The following is a 23,525-nucleotide window of genomic DNA, read 5'->3' on the forward strand; positions in this document are numbered from 1 at the left end:
TTCCCTTTCCTGCACTGGGCTCGTCCCAGCTGGGTGGGAAGTGTGCTTTGAACAGCTCTCAGCCTGCAGGTTGCAGCTTGTCCTTTCCCTCTCCTTAAAAACTGTGAGCCCAGGGACAAGCAAAAAAATGCTGGAGCAGGGAGTTTCTTAACTTTTTAAATTGTGTGTTATCCAGAACAGGTGAGCTGTCTCTAACTGTCCTTCCTAATAGGTGAATCAATAATTATGCTGATAGAAAGCCACATGACTGGAAAACTGCTCTTGAATTTTAGCTGACTTTAGGTGAGAGAGGGAGAGAGAGATGGAAGCCAGCAAGAGGGAGTTTTGCTCAGTAGGCGCTGTGTGACTGTCTGTCTGTGGAAAAGTTTAGTGTTTTAAATTGCAGTGGTCATCTTTAGGGTGACATGATTTTTTGTGATAAGATTTTAATTTTGGATGATGTGTAAACTTGTTTCTCGTTTTCTGTGACAAATCGTCTGACTTCAGACCCAACAGCGTTAAAGAGTCTGTGATATTCCCTCCATTTCTTTTCCTTTCTCACCCACCTTCCATAATCTCATCGCTTCTTGTCCCTGTGTGATAGAAGACAGCCCCTCAATGCATGGTAGGTGAGAGCTGAGAAAAACACGTGCCATGATCTGGGAAGAAGGAACCATTTTTTGAACCTGTTTCTGTGAATTGACAGCTAACTGGCTCCATCTCCCTTTTATCCTTCTTCTGAGTACTGAATAAATCAATCTGCAATCTTGGAGGAGGAGACAGCATTTTCTGTAAGGTGGGAAGAGGGGAGAGAAGCACTTAAAAGCCTTCTGGAAAAAAACAACCCACTGTTCTCATACTGCAGATGTCACCGTAGGTGTCTGTCAGCAGTGGTTAAAGCAAGTGGACTTTCTTCTTGGATATTGTGGGTTCCTGTCTTCCTCCTCAAATGTGTGCCGTGTCTAGTGACAAGGGTCAGCACACTGGTGTCTTGTAAGGACTTCACAATTAGACATCTTTGAGCCAGGAGTGGAACAGGCCTCGTTTTGTTGTCATTTTTATAGCAGCCATGCTATGATTGAACCCTTTTTTTTTTTTATAATATCATTCCCTTGCTTAATTTTGCTGTTACAACATGCTTTTGGAGTTGTTAATGATCTTGCTGTATTTCTGTGCTGTCCCCCTTGGAACTGCTGTCACACACATGGTGTTTGGGTCCAGAGCACAAACCCAATGGGACTCAGGTGGGGTTAAAGCTGGTCGCAGAGGGATGTGTACGGGGAAGGTGAAAGCGATGAAGATTCCCACGTAGCCAGTACAGGGGAAAGGAGGAGGTGCCATATTTTTGAGGAGCTGAGAGTTGTTCTCATGGCCCCTGGGGAGGGAGAAATGCAGTGAGGTGTTGGGGCTCATCTGGCTGCAAGAGTGAGCGCCCAAAGCTGCTGACCCTGTGGGTTCCCAGCACGAGTGGGTGGGAGGTGGGAGGAAGTTCTCCCTGTCTTCTTGCAAGTTATCTACAGTGCTTAAATATAGAAGAAAAAAAAAGTAGCAGATGCTTTTTCCCCTCTTTGCCTTTTTGGTCCCTATCCTGAAGAAATAAAGCATTGGTATGAGTGCAGTGTCAAATGTTGTTAAATTTTGTGTACCTCCCTTGACAGATCTGTTTAATGTGCTACGTGGTGAAGCGTGTTGCTCTTGCTGTCACTGAGGGATTTAAAAAAAAAAAAAATAATCAAGAAGGGGTTTATTTATAAAATGATAAAGCTGCAGAAGTGAACCTGCTTTAGGTTACAAATGAAGTTTGAACTATGGGCAGGGAAACTTTTGGGTCAAACCCTCCTGGCAGGCATGTGGCTGAGTGCATGAATGTCTTACTGTATCTTCCAACTCTCCTGTTTCCCTGTTGCTCAGACTTACTTTTTTTGTTCTGTTCTTCGTCAAGCAGGACCTGTCCCTTTGATTTTTCTGTAAAGTTACTGACTCACCTATGGGAACTGTAAAACAACCAATTCATTCCCTTCCTAGCACTTGTAAGAATATTTTTGAATTAACCTTATGATCATTTGTGGGCAAGTGAGATGTTTGCGGAATTCTGGATTTGCTCAAATACTGTGCATGCTACTAAAAACATCCTTCAAGCTTTTTCTGCTGTGACTGGATGGGAAAGTGGTTTTCTTCTGCTTTGGGCAGCTTCAGATCTAGGAACTCAAATATAACCCTCTACTTTTCTCATTCGCATCATGGCAGTGGTGTCCTCTCTCCCTGCCGCACTGGGCTGCAGAGGCTCCCTCTCGTAGCCAAAGGCTGCAGCATGTATAGCTCCTTGCTCCTTGCCTGCATCCCAAGGACATTTGGGAGAGAGGGCCATGGGCTGCGTGGCTTGTCCTGGCAGGAACACTACAGGTTGGGCACCCCACCTTAGCGCTGAGGGGCTGAATACATTGGGGTTTGCCTGTTCTCTGGCTTCTGCGTGGTCTGTTTGTTCTGGTTCCATGCGGCCAAGTTGAAAGTTCAGGCTGGGCATTTAAGATCATTTATTAGAAATTACGTTTGCAGAGTAGGTGTGTTAATTGCTGTAAAGGTGTTTCCAAAGCTTGAAGTGACAGAGAAAACATTAAGCTTTCCAAACTAAACAAAAAGGTATTAGGGGTCCTTTTTGGAAGTTTGATAGAGTGTATCCGGTAAAAAGGCGAGTCTGTGTAAATGAAGGTCTTGCATTTCAAAGGACCTTACAGGGATAATTTTCATTCTTTTTGTTGTCTTTGACCCTAAAAAAAAAAAAAAAAAAAAAATCCAAATGAAATCTAAATATATGTAGTCTAAATAGGATCCTGGTGCGCCTCCCAGATCCATGCAGTCCCTCTGGGTGTCATGGTGATCTTCAAGGTGCATCCTGTTCTTTACACCCTTGTTCTTCCAAGGGGAACAGGCCTGCAGGGCGTATTGCCCACCCCAGCATTGAAACTTAGCTCTTGTCTGAACAAATGAAGCTATGTAGTGCATGGAACTGCATACATCTTTAAATTGCTCTTTGTTTTCAGACAAACATTGGACAACAGAAGTCAGCCCAGCCAACCTGAGTCAGCAGAATAATTATGCATAAATTTAAAATAAATGCCTTGTTTAGGTTTCTGCTGAGTCAAGGCTCCATACGTGGATCCATAGCTGCTAGAAGCTGTTGATCCTGTATTGAATTCAGAGGAGAGACAGCAGCTGTGGCTCTGCATGTAAACCGTTTTGGAAGGTTAACAAAATGCATGATTCTTAGGGTGTTTTTTTTTTTAAAAAAAGCATCAATTGACTAACTTAACATATAACTGAATGTGTGTATATGTAAAATCTGGAGTGCATGTTGGCTTCATTTTCTGTATTCAGCTTGGGTATTAATGATTTAACTAGACAGGTTTCCCTTCTGCCTATAACTTGACTGGTAGGTTTCATTTTCAGGTTCCTTGTGTGACACTCTTGAGCTTTGAGAAAAATGTTTAAATCCAAGCAGATCTGTGAAAAGGAGTTGTATGTAACACTCCCAATAATATAACACATGTTAAGTGAAAACTGAGTTTTAACTCTTAAGTCGTTCATAGAAGTTTCTGCAGAATGCCCTTAACGTTCAGTACAGCATTTCTTCTTGTGTCCCATCAACGTTGAGTATCCAAACTCACAACCTCTACTTCTGAGTATGCAGCAGTTTTGGAAAGTATTCTTACTTTTAATGAAGTTGAGAGAGTAGAACATGATTATTAATTTACTGTAATACTGCCAAAAAGCGCTTTTTCTTCCCCTCCTCCTGGTTAGCAAAGATGACCCGTTTGTGTTTTAGAGCCTTTGCAGCTGTTTTGTGTTACTCTCTGGTCTTTGAAACTGTAATATTGTTACACTCCTCTCAAGGATGATTGCACAAACCCAGTGACTCAACTGAAAAACAGAAACCTCTTAACGTAATTATCACTGCAGAACATCTCAGTTCTTAAAGCAAGTGCTGACCTTATTCAAGTATTTTGCGCTCTCTCTATACTTGGTGCTTGCATTGTCTGGAATGCCAGGCTGGGGAGGGAGGACGCCCAGCCAGACTCTTTCTCCGCCAGGAGATAGTCTTACTCCTTTAAATTGTGCGGCACGATGACTGAAGTGAGAGCCAGGAGTCACTGTGGAGTCGGTATGATACAGCTCAGGAGGAGGGAAGCTAATGAGCAGAGTATACTTACCAGCTGCCGGGAAAAAATCCTTTGTGGATGAGGCCGTGGTGCCTGCAGGATGTTTTTGGTGTATCGTCGTTGTGTCCCCCCCAGCTTATAATGTAAGCTTCCCTTTATAAAAATTCAGTGAAGACATGTTGCAAAATCAGTGGCCAGAGGTAGTTCTTTGACTTATTTTCATTCCTTGAGTTTTGAATGCCTCTTGATAGTTCCCCTCATTCTGACAGCAAGCCAGGTTTATTGCAAAACTTTATTTATAAAGTTTTTTAATTAAAATACACATATCATGGTTAATCTTTTTGATGTTCTTCCACATTGCATCAGCAATTAGCTTTTAATTTAATTAACAATCTATTAATGTAATTGCAGTAGAGAACATCAAAAAGCACTGTGGTTACTAATGCAGCACCCGCCTAGAGTTTTGCAAGTTTGAGTTCCCTCTTCCCTGTGAAGGGATGAGATTCGTGCCACTTCGTCAGCTTGACCAGAGTTTGACAGTTGTCTGTGTTGTGTACTTTCTCTGAAGCACGGGTTAACATGTTCTCGCCTAGGAATCTGCAAGCTAAACAAAGTTCCTAAACTGGTTTAAGTCTTTAAAATAAAACCGTATGGTAAATAAGCAGGAGTTTAATTTGCAACAGCTCATCAGGAAGCAAAGCTAATGGGTTTGTCTTTATCAGCAACGGGAAGAAGTCAAAATAGTCCAAACTGCTCGCTGTCTTGTCTTGGCGCTGATGATAATGTCTAAACTCTAGGAATGCTGGAATACCAGTTTGACTTTTTTTATTTTCCTTTCTGTGTCAATTTTGTGTCCTGCAATTTCTCACCATGCGCACCTGCCTGACAGCTGAGGCTCTGGGTAAGTCTGTGCCATGCTGTAACCCTGGTGGCTGGTTTATTGTAGCCCTTGCTGTGGCCTCTTTATGGTGTCTGGTCTCCACTAACTGCCTAGACTTTAATTTCTAATGAAATTAAAATATTGCCTAATCTTAACGAACAAACCATCTTTTGATTTATTTTCTTTTGGCACCTAATTGGAACACTGAAAAGAAGAAAATCAGTATTGTAGATAAACCTCTGGTTTATTTTAGAAAGGGGTTAACATGGACTGATAAATCGTGTCACGGTGGGGAGAGAAGTTAAATGGAACAGACACGGCATCAAGGTGATAATTGAATATTATTGTCAATATGACTTTTAAAGTCTAGAGCTTCAAGTCCTTAGTGTTGTTCTCTGTAAACCTGTGATCCAAGTTCCCCTTTTTTCTGAAAATCGCATGCACCTTTCTTAACTGATAGATAAGAAACCACTATATTTAACTTCATGCTGGGAAAGGGGTGGAAATCAGCATCACAATTGTCTCCTCTTCTGCTGCCTGATCACATCTCAAATCTGTTTAAATTGGAGTGCTGTTTCAGTTGTATTGCAAATTTAAAGTACCTGCCTTGAGATCTTCTTGTGAATGAAACAAAGTGTTTCTGAATTTGAGAGAAATAATCATACCTCCACTTGCAGTATAATGATGTAGGTGTTGCCCTTTGCAGAAGCCTGGATTGATTAGATTGGGAGACTCAACTGAGGTGCCTCAGCAGGGCTCCTGGAGCTGGGCGTTGTGGTGCCTGCTGCTTTTCCCCTTTTTTGAAACCACACTGTGTGTTTTTCCTGGTTCGTGGTTCAATCTGGAAGTTTCCTTTGGTAACTTGGAACTTTTAAGGAACATCTTAGCACTTTTGAGCATTAGCAGCTGATTCAGATCTCCAGTGGCCACCAGAAAGACTCAGATTTGGTTGCTGAAGGTGTCTGAAGTTAACCCCAGCAATGAGGTTTTCCACCTTTCTGTGATGGCAGAAAGTGGCAGAATTCTCAGCCTAGACCAATATTAGTTTGTTTGCTTTTTACTGTGGCAGGACTGAGAGGGGTGGTTCGTCCGGGCAGCTGAAGCAGGTATGCTCTTGTAAGAAGGTGGTTGGGAGTGAATGACTTGGAACCTGCTTTGGTTTGTATGAGCAGAGGTGTGCTCTGCATTGTCTCATACAGTGTAAATTCAGCCACTCTGCTGTAAAGTATCCAATATTGAATATTCAGGTTCTGTGCAGACCCCCTTAAAAAGTGCAAGGGAGCGGTCTTTTAAGTAAGAATGTGGAAAATAATAATGTCACCAATATTTGCTGCATTACTTTGTCAGTAACAGCAGTAACTTTAGCAGTCAGACTTGCACTGAGAGCGTTTAAAAATCATTGTTCTCCTTTTGCTGTTGCTGACAGCTTTGCTAAAGTTGTCTTATAAAATGTAGGCATGAATGGGTTGAAAATTAAGATTGACCTTTTTCCTTCTCCCTAATATGTTTCCTTTACTAAAGTTCTTTTTGAACAATGGTTATTTAAGAAGCTGCATGAGGCTGTCAGGATTCACACAGAACACTGTAAAACTGAGGTTTTAATGCATGTTGGTCATTTAAAGCTCTTGCATGCCATGATGTGAAGCACCTGCTCTGAAGGTGACATATTAAGACTGTCCTTGGAGTAATGGTGGATTGTTGTCAATATTGATGAGAAGCAGTTGAGCTCTCTGCAGTTCATTAGTTGTTACTTGCCAGTGTCCAGCCACAAGGCCCTGGGTTGTTGGAGCGTGGTGCTGTTGGAGAAGTCTGCCCACAACTTCTGGTCTTGCATCTCTGCTTGTCTCAACAGCACCAAAGCTCCACCTTGAGAAAGGCTGGATTTGAATTTCTCCTTAGTTTTCAGATTGTTGACTTGTTCTTCCAAGTACAAGCAGGTGTGCTCTGCAGAACTATCCCTGCATCACGTTCATGTCTGGCTGGTTGCAGACCAGAGACCTGTGAACTGCATTTGATGCTTTTGACCAGTGCTGATGCTGATTGCTTTGGTGGGTCATTCAAACCTGTCTGCAGCTGGGGTAGGAGTGTCCTTCCAGGTGGACTTTTACAGCTGCTTTGTGATGAGACTGTTCTGGAAGTTTTCTGTCACTACAATAGGTGTGTAGGTTTGGAAATATTTCCGAATGGGTAACCTGAAGGCTAGAGAATGTGGGCTAGAGAGAATAATCAATTGCTGACGTTCCTTATCAAAGTGTGCCTCATGTCCACAGCAAAAATAGTGCAATGAGTTGTCCGGAATGCCATAGACAAATGACGTCCTCGTAATTCAAAGGGGAAAAGAACTGCATTGCTCTCCATTGGTTGATGTTCCCTTCTGAGATAAGCAGTGGATTCAAACTAGCAGAGACCCACAGTGGGTGAGGAGCAGAGGTGACCAGCAGTTGGCCCTCACATCCTTGGCACCCTTTGGGTGCAGGAGTGCTGTTGAGAGGATGTTCTCTGCTGTGCTTAACAAAGAAGACTGATTAAACTGGGCAGAGATCTCATCCCTCAGGTTCCTGAGCTGTCTGAGTGCCATGGGAGGCAGCTGGCGATGCAGGGAGTGGGAAGAGCTACGCCTGATTTCAAAAGGCTTGCTAAATTGATGTCTGCATTGTGGAGCTTTCACAGGATGTTAATAAAGCTTTCCTGCTCCTGAAAGATGAGTTGCAAGATGTCAGGAGAGAGCTGTATCCATACCATGTAAACATCTGGCTTCAGAGCCTCATCTAAATGATTCACCTAAGCTTGTTTCCCACTCTGAATTATATCCCAGATAGCTTGTGTCAAACGGGTCTGTGAAAGTAGCAGTGAGGAGCCGGTATGTCTGTTAATGTCCTGACTCACTTAAAAGAATAAGATGGAAGCATTGTAGAGGTACAGGGGATGTTGGAGAGCAGTGCAGTTTTTTTACACGTGCCTAAGGATTAAAATACACAGCCTGAAGGTTATCCTGGTAACTTTGTTGAATTAAGTGAGTTACACAGGGGTAAATGAGGTTTATTTTTGCCCCGTGTTTTGGGTGCTCTTGTTGCTCTGGCCCACGATGTGGTACTCTGTGAAGGCCACATAAATTACCAAAATTCACTATAATTGAACCTGCTTTATCAGTGGAATCCAGTTGCTTTCTAAGAGTGCGTCTTCTCATTGTGTAGGCAAATGCATTTAAAAAGGATTTACTGCCCTTACGTGCATGATCATATGGTGGAGCAGCTGAACATTTACAGCCGTTCTCCAGAGCTGAACTAATGAGTGTGTCATTTAGTTTACAACTAATGTATCTTACATTTGGTACATCCATGGTAGTGAGCCAGTATCTAGGTTTGAACAACAGGAGATTATTTCACCGGGTGTAATTTCCAGTCAGCTCTCAGAATAAGGGGTCTGAGCAATAATGCAGATCTTTAGTTTCATAAGGAATTTTAAAGGACAACTCCAGAGAAGTACAAAATGTTTAATCACTTTATATGATAGTAAAAAAAGAGTATGGGGAAGGGTCTGAAATATACAGAACAGTCTTCAGGCAGAAAGGCGCAGTTTGTCTCCTCAGGGTGACGGGAGAAGGCGGCACAGAACCTTCAGGGAGTTATCCAAACCTCTTCTGTAACTTGTTTCTGGCAGATGCTAATTTTGAGAGATGAAGCAGGTAACTGCAACTTCAGAGTCTGTTATTGTTAAAGTTATTTACTTCCAAAACAGTTTTATGACCACATTACACCTGTGAGGCTAATATACAGGATCAGACACTGGGGTGTTCCTGCTGGTAGTTTGGTACCCAGGTGGCTTTGGCGGTGGCCGTGCCTGTGTTGCACATGATTCTTTTGAGGATCCATTGCAGAGCTCTGCTTGTGGGTATCTGGACTATGTCTGACTTTGTACAGAGGACATTTGGCTACATCCAATCTGTAATGCTGCTAAGCCAGCGTGATTCGCTTTGATTCCATCGCTGCTTTCTTTCCTGCGGCTCTGGCTGTGTATCAGTGCAGGGGAGCTGATGACTTCACCTCGCTCTGGAGTATTGAAGAAATATATACAACAAAAAGGCAAAGGTTTTCCTTTGGAACCCTGACCTTGAGTCATCCTTATTGTGAACTGCATGCATCAAGAGACTTTTTTCTTCCTCTTCCTTGTAGCTTTAAGTCCTCCATGCAGAAAGGTTATTATCCATAAAAACTGATTTTGGGTAGTTGCTTGTAACTCACCCAACATTTTTCAATGTTATCTTCCTGGTATGTAGCAACAGCGGCATGAATATATACCTGGATACTTAATTTGCATGCAACGGTGTTTCTGGGAGATTTGAGACAAATTTAGACAACTGGCATTCTTTAAAATATTCAGGGGCGTAAGCTGCATGAAAGCACCTTGAAGCTGCAGCATTCTTGGCTCAGTAATACTATGGCTAAGCAGCAGCTCTTCATTCCTAGAGGAATAAATTTTTGGCACAATGCACAGTAAACAGGTGGAGCAGAATAAGGTACTTAAATGTCACAGAAGGTTTTATTATGAAATGACTATAGTTAACACAGTGAAGCTTTTTGATTGATTTTTTTATTATTATTTCCATAGACAAATACTGGACGTTAATATGTATTTGATATGTTGATATTTTGGTTTTGTTTTGGACTTTGGAATGAAGAAAACTGTCTTAGCAGTTGCTGATGCAGAGTACTTGAATCCAATGGTCCAATGATCCGTAACATGTCCTTAGTACTGTCTTACATAGGAGTTTCATTCACTCATTTAGTTACTCCACTAAATTGTCATGAGCACAAAAGGAAGGAAAGGCAATGCACTAGGGGTTAGTGATTAATGCTCTTTCAGTAAGATGTTGATGTGCAAGGATGATGTGAAGGGTTTCTACAGCTAACACTTTGAGGAAGTCCTTATGTGAAATGCTCTTTGGCTAGTTGAAACCTTTTGAATTGAGCTGCCTTTCTATTCTGTGCAAAAGGAGGAAAAAAAAAAATAAACGCCGTGAAGTGCTTGACTTAATTGGGGAAAAAGAAAATCACCAAATCACCTTACTAATTTGAATTAAGGGACGATGCTGGTTGAGACTTGGAATTGCAAAAGTACAATCCAGCAGCAGTGCTGGCTTAAAATAAGGTCTTCCTCTAACGGAGATACACAGTTTTGACAAAATGTACTCTTGATTGTTTCCTGCATACAGGACGGGGTGACATTCAGCCCCAGTTGGATAGTGCTTTACAAGATGTCAATGATAAGTACCTGCTGCTTGAAGAAACCGAGAAGCAAGCTGTCAGAAAAGCTCTGATTGAGGAGCGTGGTCGATTCTGTACTTTCATCTCGATGCTGCGGCCTGTGATAGTAAGAGCTCTCGATTTTATGTTGGTGCAATTCACATGTTAGATTAAGTGGCCAAAAGCCTCTAAAAATAGTAGCTCGTTATGTCTTAGGAATGAATTTCTAGAGCCAGTGTTCAGCCTGTCTCTCTGCCTAGGAAGTGGTGAGAGTTGGGACCTTTCTTGCAGGCATTTGGAGTAATTCAGCCACCGAAGACACTGAATACTTTCAAGATGGCTAACGGGGTGACAGTGGGCGCAAAGACTTTAAGTGGGCTTGAGTTCCCTATGCATACTGACCTGAGCAGTTTTTTCCACTGCTTTTTTTCTTAACATCACATTTTATTATAAATCTTTTGTACTCCTACTCCAGTGCTAGGACTGATAAATGTTTCGAGACCTCTCCTGTGTGTAGAATTTGACAGATTGCAGGCTGCTTCCATGCAGTTTTCTGGCAGCTCTTTCCCGTGTATCTGACAGCTTTTTCAGTTCATTGAAAAGGTTTGAGTATATTTTCACCACCTCAGGTTGTCTGAATCCTGGTGATGAACTGCTTGTGGCTTTGTGCAAGCATGATGCATTTCTGAAGGGTCTCCAATGTTCTGGGAAAATGTACCTAATGCAGGTTTACAAAGAGCATCAGTCTCAGCAGAAAACCATGACTAGAGAAGTAGGGAGGTTATGGCTGAGCAGGAGGAGGTGAATTCCAGACTCTGAGGACCTGTATGAAATTACCATGGTAGTTAAGGAATTACTATGGTAACTTACAGTGCAGGAATCATCTCAGTTAGCTGTTGATGTAACTTGAGCCAGAATGAATCATAGATGGATTAACGCTCTGTACCTGCATAGTGCCTTTATCTCAAAGTTGCTCAAAAAGTAGCAAAAAGCATGGGTTTAACCCCTGTTTACATTCAATGTTAAAATCCTTTGGGCACATCAGTGACTACATGTAGAAAAGTTAAATCTTTTTGAAATGTGGCAAGAATTCCACTCTTTTTCTGAAGATGTCTCAAAAAGAAGGCCAAGACATTTGTCTCATTGATGAGAGAAAAGATTTCTGGACCTCAGAACTTACAGCAGTCTTAAAGTAGTTATAGAACTCAATATTTTCAACCCTCTTTCATAAGAAGTGATCGCTTAATGGGCAAAGAAAAACTGCCTCCGTTGGGCATTCCCACAGTCATCAGCAAAAATAAAAAGGTCGTGTAATGTCTTATGGGCCTGATTTTTAAAACCAAGGCTGTGATTAGCCTTGCTCTTTTGTCTTTTCAGGAAGAAGAAATATCAATGCTAGGGGAAATAACCCATTTACAAACCATATCAGATGATCTGAAAAGTCTCACCATGGATCCACACAAATTGCCGTCTTCAAGTGAACAGGTTAGCTCTTGTTACCTGAAAAACATTTTCATTTGTGGCTTGTACCAGTTTTCCTTCTGTGTTGTGAGGAATATTGACTGCTAGCATTTAGTGGCTAAATTTTGTGTTTGGTATATGCTTCGCTGCAGCAAGGTCATTTTTAACATAAGCAATTTAAAAAAAAATGGAAGTACCAACCCAGTGCTCCTGAAGTACTTGATGAGACCAGCGTGAAGCTGTTGCAGTAACACTTTGAAGTATATGAAGGTGCCCACTTTCTGCTGAGAGTTCATGAGGAATGAGTGTCATCTTCTCACCCTACATTTGAGCATCCCTGTCTTTATGTGGTCGCAAGATTGCTGGGATTAGATGGCTTGATGGAGTCTAACATTCAAGCACTTTTCCATGCTGTCCTTAAAATGCATAGGAAAATGCGTATCATTAAATGACTCCAAGTAGGACCTATTTCTACAGCCCTGCAGTTTTCTTGTCATACCTTAATCACCTTGTCATTGACCTAGAAGTGTAAAAAAGGGAAGCTCTGCTGGGGTTGAATATTGCATCTTCGATTATTTTTTTAAAATGCAACAGTTCTTAAACTCTAAGGCTGTAATAGGTTTTTTTAAGGGGAAGGAAGACCCAAAGCAGCTTACAACGTGCATAAAAGAAATCTCCAGTTTACTTTTTAAAGATTATTCTGTTCAAATCTGAACTTTCCTTCTGTGATAACAGCCCTAGTGTTGAAGTATGGTAGTTCCTGGAAAGCCAAGGCTGAAGCTGACTCTTGTGTGCGATATACACAGTGTAAATCTGGAAGAGAACTGAGACTGGGTCAATTGGTTCTGAAAGTTTGTAGTGGTGACAAATGTTGTATGTCAAGCAGATGCTTTCTGTTAATAGGGGGGAAAAATTTTCCACGTCCTTGATGCTATTGATTATCTTTCATCAGGTAATTTTAGATTTGAAAGGTTCTGATTACAGCTGGTCTTATCAGACTCCTCCATCCTCTCCCAGTACTACCATGTCCAGAAAATCTAGTGTTTGCAGGTAAGTAGACTGGTAATACATAATTTTAACCTGTCTGGGGGCAAAGGGAGGCAGGTTCAAACTGTGGTATGGATTTGTATGCATACATAAATCTTAAATAACAACTCTTAGTGAAATAAATCCCTTGTGGTCTTTATCCGGTTTAAGTGTGTGACTGGGAATATTGAAAAGGATGGGCATGACTGAACAACTGTTGAACTCAAGACAACTTGAAGATGCTTTTGATTCAGTTCTCTTGAATCCATTTCAGATCAAAGAGCAGACTGTACTGATCTAAGCTCTGAGATTGTTCATTCATAATTTCCTTTTCTGTTTTTCATATTGATGACTTTTTAGATTACTCTAAGTAGCTGTTACTAATCAGTAAGTTAAACTGTTTGAAAAGGAGTAACATCCTTGGCAATTGCCCTATCAGTCTGGTAGATGGAAATGCTTTTTTTTGATACAAGTTTTTTTGACTGTTTAATGCTGTCTAATGCTGTCCTGAAATATGTTGAAACACTGGATTCTGTCTACGCTTTCTCCGTAAAAACTGTTTTCTCTCATGAAACAGTTTCTTAGCATGTTACCCCTATACCCTGGTGTCTACATTTACTCTTTCTTTTTACTGAAAAGGAAGATATCCTGTTGTGTATTCTGCTCAACACCTTTCTAGCTGCTCTCAAATGATTACCTTTTAGTTTGCTTCCTGAGTAACGTACTACAGGTTCCCTGTGTATGAGCAAAGTTACCTATAGCATGTCAGAACAAATGAACATGACTTCTTCTATGTACCTACTTGTCTCTGCATGCAGATATATATAAAAAAACCTTCAGTGCTTTTATATATATATGTGAAAACATGCATATTTAGAGCAATGAGCACAGGCTTAAAGATGCAATATCCTGAAGCTGTAAAAGAAAATGGCAAAAAGAACCAAAAAATCCACCATCTGTGCCTAATCAACCTCATCTTCTTGTGTAGTAAATCCTGTATGGCAACAAACTGTTGTGTATGGGTAAAATAAGAGCTCCTCTTCCCCTGCTCCAGGCAGACTTGTGCATCTTCTGATTTGTGAACAGGAGGTGCAGCCCTCACCCAGGTATCCTTTAGAGCCCACCCTTCAGCTAGTCAGTGGGCTTCTGCCAGCAGAGGTAGGAAGCTGCTTTCACATTGGTGCATCCTGCTAGTCCTGTTCAGCCACCCCAGCAGGAAGCTTCAAAGGCGTCCACATTGCGGCTGGCATGTCATTGCTCTCATTCATGGATACTGGAGATTAAAAATGCAATTTCTTTGTTGGAAAAATTGTATCTTTTTTTTTTCATGGAAATTAATTTGGGGCTTTAATTCTCTGATCACCTTTTTACTAACTAAAGCTACATACCCAGAGGCTTGGCTTCACTCAGTGTGCCCTCACATGCTTTTTTTTCTGGCAGAAAGCCTTCATGTGAGCCAAACTTGTCCCAAGTACGCTGAAGCCAGGGGGGTTTGTGGTGCTTTCAAAAGCCTCACGTTAGCTTGCTGACTGACTGCAGTGGTGTGCCTAGAGGCAGACCTTCAGGTGAACTGCAGTGCCTTTGGACCTCCTGCTAGAGATATCCCACTGAAAATGTGGGACATGGTGCAAGAGCAACAAGGTGTAAGTCAGGAATAGGAGAGAGCGGGCAGCAGACAATTTTTTGTGCAAGTGCTGTGCAAATGCTAGAGAGGGTGTGTAGCAATCCCTTCGTCCCTAACCTGACTTTGAACTCTTAAGTGGTTACAGGGTTTGATCATTTGAGTGAAATTCAAGGTAAAATGCCATTTTCTCTGTGATCACAAGGGATACTGCAGCTGCTTATGGTTCTTTACTGATATATATGTGCATATATATATATTCAAATTTGTCAACATTTTTTCTTTTCCGGTTTATGCTGCCTGTGGCTAGAGACATGTGGAATGTTAATTGTACTGTATATGGGTCTCTCCCCACCCCGCCCTTGTGTCTTTTCCTCTCCCCTTTCCTTTCTTTGTTCCTTTTGTCTCTCACAGCAGTCTGAACAGCGTTAACAGTAGTGATTCCCGGTCCAGTGGCTCGCACTCGCACTCACCTAGTTCACACTATCGCTATCGCAGCTCCAATCTGCCTCAGCAGGCACCCATGAGGCTGTCCAGTGTGTCCTCCCATGATTCTGGATTCATGTCCCAGGATGCTTTCCAGTCCAAATCGCCATCCCCCATGCCACCAGAAGCACCTAACCAGGTACGTGCAAGCATGAGAACAAAAACATGAGTGTGAGCTGGACTCTTAACTCGGCTCACCTTTCACAAAAAGGATCTGGTGTGGTTTTGGGGTACCTTGGAGTCAGGTTAAACACTGAGGGTAAGGTTTATCTCACCGCACTTCATCCATCTAAAAGTTGGGCCTCTAGCTGGAGTGATTTATGCTGCTTTTGCAGTTCACACTGCAGAAAGGGATGAGTCACTCTTGAGGGATTTGGTTTTCACTCTAGCCCTGGAGGGACCCTAGATGCCTAACTTTTAGATATATACAGATGAGAAAGAGCGAGAAGTCCCACTTTACAGGGGGGAATAACATTCACGTTACCCGCTGAGGCAAGTTGTTAATAATCTGGTGGCTGTTTACTGTTTAATAGACAAATATCTGTGCCGGAACAGCCTTCTGACAGCCTTAGTATTGACACTGGTGGCTTTGGCATCAGAGAGCCTGCTTTTATTCCCCTGCCAAGACCCTGGAATGCTCAACATGCCGTTATCGGTATCATATGAAATTGGTTTTGCCATTTTTTATGACATCCCTTTCTGTGGGTAGGCTTGCTCTTTTTGACTGTCAGTCGAGCACCTTGCAGAAATAAGTTATCTGCATGAAAATGAGAGGAATTTTTTTTTCTTTATGGAACACTTTATAAGTGTCTGTGTAGTCGTATATGATAATGTCCTGAAACCAGTCAAGCTAAGAGGATTTCACTATAAATATAAGAAGACCTATTCCAAAGCATCTTTTGGTCTGCAGAAGGAAGGTGCTGCTCTGTTTGTTCATGGCATCATTCCTGTAAAAACTAACTGGCCACCCGCAGTCAGAGGTCTGCATGCCTCCATGGCGTGTATCTTCTACGACCTGCATTCTCTTTCCTGATTTGTTTGGGTTTATTTAACAAATCACATGGCACCTGCAATATTTTTTAAACAAGGCTGTGAACTGCCATCTCACATTGTAAATCCCATCGTAAATCTTAGTTACAAATTGAAGTTGACCTTATATCCTGTTTTGAGTATCACTCACTCTTAATACACCCTGAGGTCACTGGAGAAGACTGTCTTCTAGTTTAATAAATGTAGTTGCACCCCTTTTTCATGGTTGGGGAGTATATGGTTTTGTCGGCATGGCTTGGGGGGTAGATGGTTTTAATCCTTAGAGTCAGCAAGCAGCCAATAATTTCAGTGTTGTCAGTTACCAAGTATCACCTGCACGCTTAAGCTACTCCTAGACCACCTTTGGCAGCCCACAGACCCTTACTTCATGCAGAACATTTAGTAAGTAGAACCCTCAGTGAAATTTTTGGAGTATCATCCAAAACAACACTGGTTCATTTAGGCTTGGAACATGTTCTCAAGGGAAGCTCAACATTTTTTTAATGTATTTACCTCTTTCGTTTTAATAGAAATGGTTTCTTTTCAAATGAATACATCTTCTGCACTGTCCCCAGTCTGGACACATCAGCATTTTTTTATAGATGACATCCTGAAGAACTTTGTGCACACTACTAAAATGAATGTTTTGTTTCGATTGGCTATGGCTAACCTAACTGAAATGCAAAAAAGTAAATGAGCAATAATAAAGTAAACTGGAATAGTAACAAGGTAAGGAAGTTGACTTCTAAGATACATGCATCAGTTATACATACTCGCATCATCTTTGGTTTTCATAGTATTCACTGCACCTGAATAAAAGGGCGGTAACCTGTGTGATGATGCTGTGTTTGCAGATGAGGATGTAACTTTGCAATTGCCCTTAGCATGGAAAAAAACCAACACCTCTCTTTGCAAGTTCCCCTGTTAAGAAGGGGAGAGAACTTAGGCCGGTATCAGCTGGCAGAACATCCTGCAGGTTAATGGGAGTCATGCTGATTTACACCAGCTAAGTTCTATGCTTTCACTTCACTTTAGAAACTGTCCATAAAGTTGCAAACCGATCCAAGCATCGCTTGAGCTATCCATGAGCTGTAGAAGGCTGCAGCAGTGTGGCGTTGATTTGACAAGTGTAGTGTGTTGGTATAACAAATAGGTATGTGCTCTGTGTGTCTCTAGTTCTGTATACCTTTACGCAGAGGAAAAGGTAACAGATCATTGCCTGGCCACTTCATCTTTGCTTAAGTGTCTTGCTTTGTATGTTCAGCACTAAGTAAGTGGTGTGTGTTGTGCTGACAGATAATTGTGATCGTGAGCTTACCAAGAAGCTGTTCAATTTACAGCGTTATTTCGTGTTGTGTGTCTCTAACCAACTGACAGATCTTCCTTGTGTTGTGCTTTGGAGGCTCGGTGGTGGGTGGGGAGGAGCAGCGGTATCAGCTGCTGTTTCTAAAACACTGATGTCATTGTTTCTGGTAGTGACACTGAGAAAGCAGAAAAGCAAGCTCTGGAGTCAACAAAAGGCAATTGAAAGCTATATGTCTTGCACAGGTGGACACTTGGCTGAGGTTTGCTGGCTACATGCTGTGGCATCTGCTGGGGCTTTTAATACTGGATTTTTTTAAAAAAGTAGAAAGGGGCTACATAAAATTCCCATATTACAGGAATGAGAATGCATGATTATATGAGCTATGTGAAGCCTTTATGCTCTCACCTACATTTTAAACGAGCGTCACTGAAAATTAAACTGCATTTATTCAAAATCACAGAAGGGGTGGGGGGAAATCTCAAATGAGGAATAAGTAAAGATTTCAACAGGGTACAGACTATACCAGAGGCGAGGTGACTGCCAAAATGGAGGCTGCTTTTCAGCCTGCATTTGCTGAGTAGTAAGTCTTCACAGTTATGCTCTGCATAGAAGATAGGAAAAAGCAATTATAACACCAGCCTCTGCTCTACACTGGTTTAGTACAATCACTTTTCTGCAGCATTGCTGTTAACATCACTGGAAGTAAAAGCATTAGCCTCTAACAGGTAGCTGTACATGTGGAAAGGTCACTGTAAAATGCTTTAATATTCATTAAGCAAGTACAGCTGAAAAAGCATCACAGGTCTCTTTCTGGAGCAGGACAGGTTCTCTAAATGCCAGATTTGAGGTCAGCTGTGGTCAGCATTGCCCGTGGCATGCACTGACACCATGTAAAGCCCTTCTGACAGACCTGCTGCTGGGAGCACAGAGCAGCTCTTCAATGAACATTGAACGTGGCTGGTGCTGCTGAACTCACATGTTGCCCTATGTAGTAGACAAACTGGGAGACGTCTGGGAGTATCTTGCATGTGCTAATAGTACAGTTACATCTGAGTTAGGGGGATAATAATAGAAGTATCCACTGGAATTGGAGTTAACACATGTGGGGAAGCAATTGAACAGTTGGATTTTAGAGGCTGCTTATGACTTTGTGGGGATGAAAGCAAGGGGAGAGAAAGAAGCAGATTAAGAGAAAAAAACCTGCTGATGTGCTGCAAACAGCAGAGCACTAAGTCTTTCTTGTTAGACTGTTCTGGAAATCACTTAACCAGTGAAGAAGAGGGAAACTTGGTGTGAACTTGCTTCTGCACATGCAGATTAGCAAGGTGGAAAGATTCTGCTTTTGAGGGGACTCCGTTGCTTGAAGTAGCTTGAAGTTAGAAATGGGAAATACATTGTTACAACTGTTCAGTTTTCTGTGTAAATTAAGAAGTGCTCCCAAATCAGACCTAAAAAAAAAAAAAAGACCACCAAAAAAACCCAAACTGAAATGCACCTGTATTTGTTTCTCCTAAACTTGCTTGTTTAAGTTAAGTTCGCCAACAGTTTGTCCCTGACTAGAAAAGAGGGGTGAGTAGAGCCATGTTCCTGGAAGCGAGACAAATTGAGGAGGTGACCTTGAGTCACTATCCAAAGCTTTTTGAAAGGTAACTGAGATGTTTTCCAGTGACTGGAAAAGGGCATTGGACCAAGCTCTTCATTAGGATTTGGTCTCCTGGGAAACCCTTGCCCGGGAAGCTCTGTCTAGTAGTTGAGGAAGGGAAGAGGTTAAGAAAGCAATACTATATTTGAATGGGAAACGTAGCAGAGGATGCAAGCGGTCCAAGATAACCACAGTTCTTTTATAGGTTAGTAAGACAACAGATGGAAAATATGATCACACAGTCCAGTAGCCAAAAATACAGCTTGCTTTCTTTTTTTTTTTTTTCATATCCTTGCTGGAATTCATACATACCACACCAAGCAGCGGGACACTATCTAAGAACAAGCCATGGCACAATGTGGAGATACCAAGCTGTATATGTATCGAGTACATTTGAGGAACTGGTCGTTACTATGCAGAGCACAGTTCTAGCTTTCTGCTGATTCTGTTAACTTTAAACTTTTTCTCGGAAGAGATGGTTTGAGAGTGGAGCAGAACCACCATTATCACAGCTGTGGTGGGGAAAAAAAAAAATCTGCGAAGGTTAAAATAGCTAAAATGAAAGAGCTAATTTTAAAATGATTCAGACTAAACAATCATTTTAAAAAGGGGTCGACTAAAATAAATTGAAAAAAATCCAATAGTTAAATTTCTCACTCCATGGGATGTGGAGTAGAAATTGCTCTGCCTGGTGTTTGCCTGTGTGTGTGCTCCCAGGAGTGCGTATGCAGTGGGTGTGCATCTAGAACAAGCACTCAAAAGTTTGGAGACTTTTTGCCCAAGCAGTAACTGTGCAGTTTCTGTGTTCAGCCACTTGTGTCTATTCTGCTAAAAAAATGAAGGGTGGTCTGTGCTTCCCACACCCAGGTCCAACCATTCAGGACTGTGCCTGCGGTCTGATCCAGGCGGCCTTTGACGTGCTGCCACTCATGTTTTCTTTACACTTTTCCTTCAGGAGCTCAGTATTCTTCTGCCTCCCTCTCCATCGCTTTCTCACTGTTGTAATCCATTTTTAGCAAGACCAGAGGCTGCCCTTCCCTGTGCCATGCAAGTTTCTCAAGATGGGGAGATTGTTTCCCTACCGTCACCTCTGGCATTTCCTTCAGCTGCCAAGGTGTTTGCCCCGGTCTTGGTTCATCCTTTGTCTAGCTTTGCCTGCTGAAAACAGCCGGGCTGAGTTAGTGGGAGAGTTAGTTAGTGGGAAAGTGCTTTTTTTCATCTTTTTTTTCACCTTGGAGTCACGTTATTGCAAAAGTAAGCTCACCACTTCCAGTCTTTTTTCCCCGTATGCCAAGTAAATTGAAAAATTCTTTGCACCTTCAGAATTTGCATTTTGGGCTTTTTTCTACCTATTTGCTGTATGCAGCTTTGTTGCTAATAACTCTCATTTATGACCAATTTCTACCATTACTTGACATAATCTTGTGAACTTTCTGGCTTTTAAACAGTAATAGTCTTTTCAGATGTAAACTCCAAATTCTCAGTTGTCGTCATTGGGGCATCTGCAGAAACCAAGGTGGCATGAATCTGTATTTGGAACTGAGACCTTTCAGTGTCTGCCCTGCCACGTGCAGGGTATGCAGACCCAGGAGGGTCTTCCAGGCCATAAGCGTGAGGTTTCAGAAAACATCTTCTGTGATGCCATTTTTCTCTCTTTTTTTCTTTTTGTCATGGATAAAGCGTAACAGTGATGTGAGTGTTCTCATGGGCCTTCTCCAACAGTTCCTTTTGCTGGGCTACCTGGAATGTCAGGCAGAACTCTGGTGTTTTACTGTAAAAGCTAATTTTCTATAATGTATTTTTCTTTAAGCATAGAAGAAATAAACTCATCTCTGTTTAGTGTACTGTAGTTATATCTGACGGCAGAGTCAACTGCAATTCATGTTTGTCAGTATTCTTATTTTTAGAGGTTTTTCTCCTGCGAAAGGAGTTGCATTAAATCAAGAATGTGACAAGTTCCACAAAACACCAAGCCACTGCACCACCAAGTACCCCACTGCGTGCTTTTCACTTCTCTCCTTAACAGCTACATGTCATTTGTTATAGTTTCTTCTGATCTTACATTCACCTCAACTCTTACTGCACTTTGAGTTTGAGCCTTGTTAGTTGAGCTTACCTGTACCCTCAGCAAATTTGACAGGTCACCCACAGATCTGATCTCATGTCAGCATAAGATGGGATATGCGTTATTTCCATAAAATAATCCACCACATTACATGCTTTTAAAATTTTTTCAACAGCCTTTGCAAAGTTTCAGTTAAATCCACAGTTTTCTAATAAGCTCAAGATGTTGATACAGTATTGACTTGTTAACAGCCCCAGTAGTCCTCACCAAAATCCTTGTGGTGATGGTGTTCTGTGTGAGGAGACCAACATCTCCTTTTACATAGGCAGTTAGCTATACATTCCTTATATATAGCTTCTGGTGAGCAGTGAGACAACTTCTGGATGTTAGCAGTAATTACTTCTCTGCAGTGCCTCTTCTCCAGCTTTTTATTGCAAACTCATCCCAAGATCTTATCTAAGGTTAACTGATGAAATTTTATTTCAGATTTCCCTTCCTCTTCAAAATGTCTTTCCTTGAAATCTGAGGCTTTGCTCCACAAACTTGATACAAAGAGCTCATTCTCTCTGCTGTCATGAAATAAAATGTCGGGGATATCCTTAGATAGACTTGCTTCACCGGTCTTGAACTATGAAAGGATAAATTAAGTGTTGCTAGTGTTGAATTTCCTGACAGTGAATACAGCTTAGTACTGCCCTGACAGCTTTGCCAGTATTCTTAACCATTTCCAAGCACTTGGTCGGACCTGCACACACACCCCCACTGAGGGGGATACCGCTTTTGGGGGGGAGGTGAATCAGAGCATTGTAGTTGGTGAAATGGTCCACGTGGTTATTCACCTTGGCCTGCCTGTAGGTGAATTAGCTGCTGTTGTAGAGGTCTTGCAGCAGCAAATGTGCATAAAGGCATGCAGTGGAAACTGGAAGAGAAGTTCCTAACTAGGAGCAAGATTTTTTTTAGGTGTTTGATGGACACCTTATGGTCCTGCATTTTCCTTGGCTCTCCATCCAAGCCCCCATTATTTTCCCTCTCTGCTGTTAAGGGGAAGGCAGGTGGCAAGCACATGCCACCACTTACACACTCAGCAGAGCGCATGTGCCTTCATACGGGCTGCTGGGCAGAAAAGTTTGAGTCAGAGTGCTTTCTGGTGTATGCATACTACCTGCAGAGGCACGTGCATACAAATAATGCACTTTGGAAACCTCCAGTTTTGGTAAGTATCACTTCTTTCTCTGTTCCATATTATTTGAACTCAGATGAGCTTTTCACAAGCACTTTTTCAGATCAGAATATCCGAGAACTTGTGAATGTAAGTGACGTTTGCTGCTCCATGTTTTAAATCTAAACTTTGTGTCTTTGAAGTACTGATGATCTGCTTTTCTGTATAAATCAGTTGTCTCAGTATATTGCATGTTTGGACTGTAGGTGCCCTCAGCTCCCTCAGCTTCTTGCTCTGAGACAGCTAACAGAATTGAGATGCTGAAATTGCAATGAGGAGTTGAGATCGCTCCCTCAATTCCCTCATTCTCAAGCAGCGTGGCAAGTTCTCACATTAAGCAAATGGCTTATTTTGTTTCTCAGATTTCCTGAACATTAGCAATGGTTTTGAGCAGTTTCTAATTGGTTTTTAAAACCCTAACCCTTTGCTTCTCTCATCCTTCCCCCTCTCCTGTGTGTGTCTCTGTGTATGTGCTTTTTGTCTTTTTTTTTGTGTGTGTCTTTTTTTTTTTTTTTTTTTTTCTTTTTTGGTGGCTTGTGTATCCTTTCCCTGCGTTGCGGTGCTGTTTTATGCTGCAGAATTCGTCCAGCTCTGCCTCTTCAGAAGCCTCTGAAACCTGCCAGTCAGTGAGCGAGTGCAGTTCCCCCACCTCAGTCAGCTCAGGCTCCACCATGGGGGCTTGGGCCTCCACAGATAAGGTGAAAACTTCGTCTCAAAGACATACAAACCTACTAGCTCGTTATCCGAACTCAGCAACATTTGGACAACCTCTCCCACCCTGTGCATGGGATGCAGCCAGGATAGCTCTCTGTGAAGATGAGAATAGGAACTGTTGCACGCTCCCTTAGAAATGAATCTAACCATGACAACACTTGCCTTTAAACTAGCTGCTAGGGAGGAGCTACAAACTGGGCATTTTACAGAGGTAATTTTGTAAGAAAAGCTCATTGTCCGCCTTTTCTACTCAAAGAGATTGTAGCACGCTGCCCAGACCCAGCTTGGTTGCCTAACAAAGAGCATCTTGCCCAGGTGGTACTGTTTGTGGCTTCTCCCCTGTCTCCCATTAGGTACCACACATTTCCACTGAGCAATTGGGGTTTGGTTTTGACCAAAACAAAAAGGAAAACAAAACACACATGGTTGGAATAAATTAAGTGGGATACACTCTGAATCAGGGAAGTGACAGCAGTCTCCATTCTCATCTGGTAAATCCTTGCTGTTGGTTTGTTCTGGTTTTTTTCTTCCATGTCATCGTACAGTCAGAACATGTCATGTTTGAGGGCTGTATGCTTTTCCTCTCTGTCCAGCTACACAGAATAAATGCCACCAATGCAAATGCATCCAGTTTTGGAAATGTTTTGTTTCTATGTCCGCAGTCTGCAGGGTACCTAAATTGCAAAGGCTTTTTCAC

At 42.0% G+C, this 23,525-nt stretch overlaps 1 protein-coding gene across 22 annotated transcripts in view; it reads left to right on the forward strand.

Annotated features, from left to right (window-relative positions):
• Positions 1-23,525, forward strand: part of MTSS1 (MTSS I-BAR domain containing 1) — a 127,080-nt gene that overhangs the window by 95,813 nt on the left and 7,742 nt on the right. For 6 of the 22 annotated variants that reach the window (XM_056330739.1, XM_056330746.1, XM_056330747.1 and 3 more), the window contains 5 exons: positions 5,026-5,037; positions 10,229-10,386; positions 11,637-11,744; positions 12,673-12,770; positions 14,782-14,992. In XM_056330739.1, the coding sequence (XP_056186714.1) occupies positions 5,026-5,037; positions 10,229-10,386; positions 11,637-11,744; positions 12,673-12,770; positions 14,782-14,992 (587 nt within the window). Of the gene's footprint in view, positions 1-5,025; positions 5,038-10,228; positions 10,387-11,636; positions 11,745-12,672; positions 12,771-14,781; positions 14,993-22,692; positions 22,813-23,525 lie in introns of all 22 variants that reach the window. The other 16 variants (XM_056330729.1, XM_056330728.1, XM_056330732.1 and 13 more) reach the window with 7 other exon arrangements.

This window comes from Falco biarmicus, chromosome 3, assembly GCF_023638135.1.
Source record: "Falco biarmicus isolate bFalBia1 chromosome 3, bFalBia1.pri, whole genome shotgun sequence".
Taxonomy (NCBI): domain Eukaryota; kingdom Metazoa; phylum Chordata; class Aves; order Falconiformes; family Falconidae; genus Falco; species Falco biarmicus.